The sequence below is a fragment of the Bolinopsis microptera genome, chromosome 4 (genome assembly GCF_026151205.1).
Source record: "Bolinopsis microptera isolate Bmic1 chromosome 4, MBARI_Bmic_1.0, whole genome shotgun sequence".
In the NCBI taxonomy this organism is placed as follows: domain Eukaryota; kingdom Metazoa; phylum Ctenophora; class Tentaculata; order Lobata; family Bolinopsidae; genus Bolinopsis; species Bolinopsis microptera.
In genome coordinates, this window is record NC_087075.1 from 9,831,303 (window position 1) to 9,837,302 (window position 6,000).

The 6,000-nt window shown below is 38.9% G+C and overlaps 1 protein-coding gene across 2 annotated transcripts in view; it reads right to left on the reverse strand.

Moving 5' to 3' along the window:
- LOC134813850 (uncharacterized) overlaps positions 1 to 6,000 on the reverse strand; it is a 33,408-nt gene that overhangs the window by 10,141 nt on the left and 17,267 nt on the right. For both annotated transcript variants that reach the window (XR_010160065.1, XM_063821729.1), the window contains exons 4-5: positions 3,784 to 3,876; positions 2,474 to 2,620 (exon numbers count right to left, since the gene is read on the reverse strand). Coding sequence is in view for 1 of the 2 variants with exons in the window: in XM_063821729.1 (XP_063677799.1) it covers positions 2,474 to 2,620; positions 3,784 to 3,876 (240 nt within the window). In the remaining variant the exon portion in view is untranslated. The remainder of the gene's footprint in view (positions 1 to 2,473; positions 2,621 to 3,783; positions 3,877 to 6,000) is intronic.

Genomic DNA, 6,000 nt, shown 5'->3' on the forward strand with positions numbered 1-6,000 from the left:
AACTATTCTTACACGCCGACCACTAACTATTATTATATACGTGTTTTTAATATCACTACATCGTTTTCGTAAAATATCTAAATACTTCGACTGTAACTTCCGTGTGGTTTGGATACTGTAACATTTCTAAACGTTATCTAAAAATACACAAATAAAACAAGTTTGTGGTCTGGTCCTACCTAGTCCCGATCAGTTCACAAATGACAAAAGTATAATAATATCCGTCTCATAATAAAACTCATCCAGAATTCATAATATAAATATCAAATAAATCTTTTAAGCAGTTCTTAGTGGTCAGTGGAATTTCATATAATGAATTGAGCACATTATCGAGCATGTAAAGACACGCGTAACACATGTATTTCCAACAGTTTATACATTGTATACACTGGCAGCTGAAGTAAGCCGGGTAAGCAAAGAATAGTTTCTCTTGCGACCACAATATGTTAATGTTTCCTAGATTGTGCCACGAGCGGGGAGGCTTTACACGTGCGGGGAGGCTTTGCACGTGTGGGGAGGCTATGCATCTCCACAGAAGTTGACTACTTGGGAAGTTACCAACTTTTGATTTTCAAGACCGGTCCTAGTTTGTTTTTTTTTCCTAGTGGCTTATTTGTTGTTTTTTTTTAAAAGTACGATTTGATATGTAGAGTATTTTTGAAATCGGTAAACCTTTGCACTACTTACATACTACACTATAACTGCACTACATTATCTACATTACAACCGGAGCGGTTAAGACTAATTTCTAAGTAAAAACTTGATACATTACTAGAGTAGTATTAAACTTGTTACATTACTAGAGTAGTTTTACAAAGATACCTTCTTACTTCTTCATGCAGTTGCTTTTTTGTCGCTTAATAGCCTTTACAAAACTTTGTGTTGCAGAACAGGTGATGATCACCTGAGGTGATCTATCCCGGGCGAATCTACCTATCGCTGCCATAACAAAAACAACATTTCTTTCTGTAGTGTGGCTTTTGTATTGACTATCTTTGTTATCTTAACTTGCTTATTTTATAACGCAGTGGTATAACTTACACCACTAGTTGTTCTGGCAATAACTTAGAATTGCAGTCAGTTTTGTTGTGGGTAAAACTGTGCAGTAAATTTAACTTTTGTACAAAATTTGTTGACCCTTCATCCATCAATTAAATCAAAGTTTCTGTGAAATCTGTCATTGGTCACAATTTGTAATTTTCAAAGGAAAGGAAATTTCACAATGTTTTAATAACAGACTAAACCATGTCAGGATGATAAAATACATCGTCTCCCCGGACGCTTTCTCCTTAAACCAGCTCCTCACGGAACACACCACAACATTCTACTCACTTCTCCTCCCCTGTCTCCTGGCACCATGTCTCCTCATAGGTACTCCTTCCAACCTCCTCGCTCTAAACCACTTCCTAACCTCCAACAGAGAGACCCTATCAGAGCAAGTGTGTGCGTGTATGTCTGTGTTAGGTGCTATGGTCTGTGTGGCTCAGATTCCCCTGTTGGAGAGTCTGGTGACTGAATGTGGAGGAGGCGGAGGAGGCGGAGGAGGAGGGGTGGATAGAAGGGTTGTGTTAGCAGTGGAGGACTGGCTGGAAATACTGCAGAGAACCCTGATATTCTGTGGTTTGGTTCTGAGTGGGAGTAAAGCACTGAGGATACTGGTACCTAGGTGGAGGATGACGGGGGACCACTCGGGAGTGTTGTTAATATTGTATTGTATGAAGTTGTTTGGGGAGTTGGAGACAAGGAAGGGAGGTGGGGTGAACTCTGCCAGGAACCCTATGAGAGTGGATCTGTGTGGAGAAGAGGGAGGGACGGGGATGTTGCAGGGGTGGAGCAAGTGGTTTTATTGTTTAGATGCTGTGGTGATCCCTTTGCTGATGATGTTCTGTATAATTGTTATCGTTTCTAATCGGTATTTCAGATCAATTACCAGTAGTAGTGCGATTATAGTTATCATTAGTTCTACACTTTTTATCAGTAGTCTTCCAAACTTAGTTTTTGGTTTTCAGATCACTGTAACCGAGATTGGTATCATGGATGTCGCTTCCATTGACTGTATTCGTATTTTTAATCGCATCAGTTTAGTTATGATAGTAACATTTAATGCCGTCGTGTTTTTATGGAAGAAGAAGTCTTTACAAAATTGTGAATTGAGAACCGGTAAAGGATTGAGACCTAGTTTTCTGTAAGAAATCTTATTATTCAGATTAGTTGTACCTTTTGCTCGTACTGTTTAAAAATAGCTTATTTAAAAATAGTATATTAAATTTTTGGCACATATTAATTGATATTTTGCTTTTTATCTGTGATTTTAAAGATTATTAATATTGAATATTATCAAAGCCGGGTTTGAATGACTGCGCTTATAACTCATAACAACTAATTTTCAATTCTGAACACATAAAATGGTTATAGAATTATCATGATAGTAAATTTGAATAACAAAGGTAAAAGATTTAAGTACAATACAAACCTCTTTGGGATTATCGAATATAAAAGCATGGCAATAGGTCTGCGAGTTGACACCCTCAGGGTCTTTGGCAGCGAATGCTAGGAGTCCATCTTTAGGTTCGGCCACAGAGTATGATATCCTCGAGAGGGCGTGAGCCATTAATACGCACTGAAGAGATATAGAAGTTTATACGCACTGTGGTAAATTACAAGTTAACACACATACTAAGGGGAAAAATAAGTAAGCCGGAATAAGTCAGTTTGTTAGGTTGGAAAAAAATATCTTTATTAAAAATTTGAATTTGTCGTAGTAGTAATTTTGGTCAGCCATACCCACAGGCCACAATCCACATGGGACGAATTGATCGTAAAGCACGCTTGCGGGCAAGAAAACATACAAAAATTACGCGCGTGCGCGCGTTCTTATTTACCATAAATGTTTCCGCGCGCTACTGAAAGAACACGGCGATTTCACATGCTAGGAAACAATCGAGCAAGGTCGTCATCTTTAGCGAAGTTAAGACATGCATTCAAACTTCGCAGATTTACTGAGCCAGCCGAATTACTATCGCTAAACAGTTCAGTATTTTTACGCATTGCTTAGCATATTAAGCCGCAGGAGCACTTTTTTGAGCGGTCAATCCGGATGAGGTCCGGAAACGGTTAAATCAACAGTGTGTCTGTGTATCTGGTAGCGGCAACTTCTTTGAACTCAAGTGCTGTGTGTTTCAGTACGTTTACTTGCGATTTAAGTACATTAACCACAAACATATGTGTTCAGCTTGATGTTTTGACACACCAAGACAATCAAGTTCAGGCAAGCAGCCAAATATATTTCTGATAAATTGTTAATAATCATGTCAGAAGTTAAAAAGCCTATCAATTATTAAACAGCGTCAATTCTAGAAGTTATATACTTTAAAGTGGACGTCGTCAGTACTAGCTACGCAAGCGCGTGTACAATAAATTGAAGTACCAATACGATGTTCAATGTTCATTTAATTGGATGTAATTACCGCAAATTACCGCAAACGGTTGTCAAATGCCGCGCAGTCGCATCTTAATTCCATCAACAAACTTTACACCAACAAGGTCATTAAGTAATAAGCTATTTCCAAAACAGCGCTGAACGGTCAGTAATTAGACTGACAGTGTGGATTGGGCTAAGCTGGTAGAACCATGCTTAAAAGGTTCAAACGTTATGTAAAATGAGATTGAAATGTTATATACAGATGATTGGAAAGTGGTTAAAAGGTGGTAAAAAGTGGCAAAAATGCTAGGGACGTGGTAAAATGTGGAAAATTCTGGAGAAGTAATAAAATATCTACTCACATTAACTTCTTTATTTAGAACTTTTACTCCTTGGTCCAACATTTGTAAGGCTACCAGCTTGTAGTCTTTACGGGATTTTGATTTGTACTCTGCCTGTAAATAAAACATGGTATAATCATAACAATTATTCATAATTAATGATTAAAATAATAAATTATTAGTTTTAAATTATGTAGTAATTTGAGCGTGCTTGCCACGAAGTTCTGCTCAGAATATCCAGCTTGCAGACTTCTAGACTCTTTGTTGCTGTGTCCTAGAGCACACGTTAAACTTATCAGTATCAGGGTCTTATCAGCCACAGTTAAACCAATACCACATGACTTACTCTAACCAATACTAATTCAGATGTGCTATCACGTGATTGAGATGAACCAATAAGAGGCTCAGGTTCGGGACCAGCAGCTGTCTTTAACTCAACTTTAAACATACAGCCTCAAGTAACCTTATCAAATTTGAAAACTACGTTTCCAAATGATTAGTTGATGGCACCGGTTATCTACCGGTTATTTACCGGTTCTCTACCGGTTTTCTACCGGTTATTTCTTACAATGCAGTAATTGGAGAGTTTCTATGGCGATTTTATGACATCTTATTCTCACAATGTTTAGATGACTGTGCCTACCTTTTTAGGGTACTGGGTAGTAAAATATAACCATTACTCATTTTAAAATAAACCCAGGCACAGAAATCTAAACCTCATCTTGAGTTTTAAAATAAAAACCTCAAAGTACAGAAATCTAAACCTCATCTCATGCCACCTAACAGGAACTTAACTTCCCGGACATCATTCCAGACATTCCGGGACCATTCCCGGACACCATTTCATTAAGTAATCAAGTGATCAACCAACCCCCACGCATTACCAATCCCTGTTAAAACCTGGTATTATATTTATACCCTTAAATTTAACCTATGTAGTTTTTAACACCGATAATACGATGATGGTGATAAGCGATATATTATACAGTAGGATACATATAATAAGCGCTTTTAATATCATGTTACAGGCATTATTATGGGGTTTTTCGTAATAATTACATGCATAATTAAGGTGTAATATGTTATTTAATCTTTGTAATCGTATGAAGTTGTTAAAAACTGATACATTAATTTAAAGAGGGTAATATTGTCGAGGGTTTGTAAGTAATTGGAAGTTGTCAGAAAGATTAATTATTGCACGTTATTAATTCGCTGGGCTTAATGATAAAGGGTATATTATCATGACGTGTTAATAATGATTGTTGAAATATGATCTTTACAGGGGAAACACAGTTGTCACGTACGACTTCTTTTAGATTGTGAGACGAGGTTTTATCGTCATATTCTTATAATCATTTTAATCTATTATAACCTATTATAACCTATTACAACCTATTTTAACCTATTTTAACCTATTATATCGTATCTTCATATTTGAATTTTAATTCTATTGAGCCGCACATCATTCTAAAATATCTAAATTATCTGTAAGTCATAAAGTTTATATGGTCAGAGTACCACCCCTCAACAGTCAACGTGCCCCTTCACGGTAAGGTATTGAGAGCTTTTAATTAAACATAATATGGTTCGTTGACCATGACATATCTGAAACATTTAAAATGTTCTCTAAAGAATAATTCTACTGATGAGAGCGGAAGTAGGGGTCTAACACATTGAAATTTGACACCCATATCATCTTGCAGGGTGTAAATATATCGTGTGTCAAGATGGAGCTGCGTAATAAGATCTGTACTGGATATAGTGGATACAGGGCAGATCTACAAGTCACGTGATGTACTGAGCAATTGTGTAGGGTGAGGGTGAGGGTGAGGGTGAGGGTGAGGGTGAGGGTGAGGGTGAGGGTGAGGGTGAGGGTGAGGGTGAGGGTGAGGGTGAGGGTGAGGGTGAGGGTGAGGGTGAGGGTGAGGGTGAGGGTGAGGGTGAGGGTGAGGGTGAGGGTGAGGGTGAGGGTGAGGGTGAGGGTGAGGGTGAGGGTGAGGGTGAGGGTGAGGGTGAGGGTGAGGGTGAGGGTGAGGGTGAGAGGGTGAGGGTGAGAGGGTGAGAGGGTGAGGGTGAGAGGGTGAGAGGGTGAGAGGGTGAGAGGGTGAGAGGGTGAGAGGGTGAGAGGGTGAGAGGGTGAGAGGGTGAGAGGGTGAGAGGGTGAGAGGGTGAGAGGGTGAGAGGGTGAGAGGGTGAGAGGGTGAGAGGGTGAGAGGGTGAGAGGGTGAGAGGGTGAGA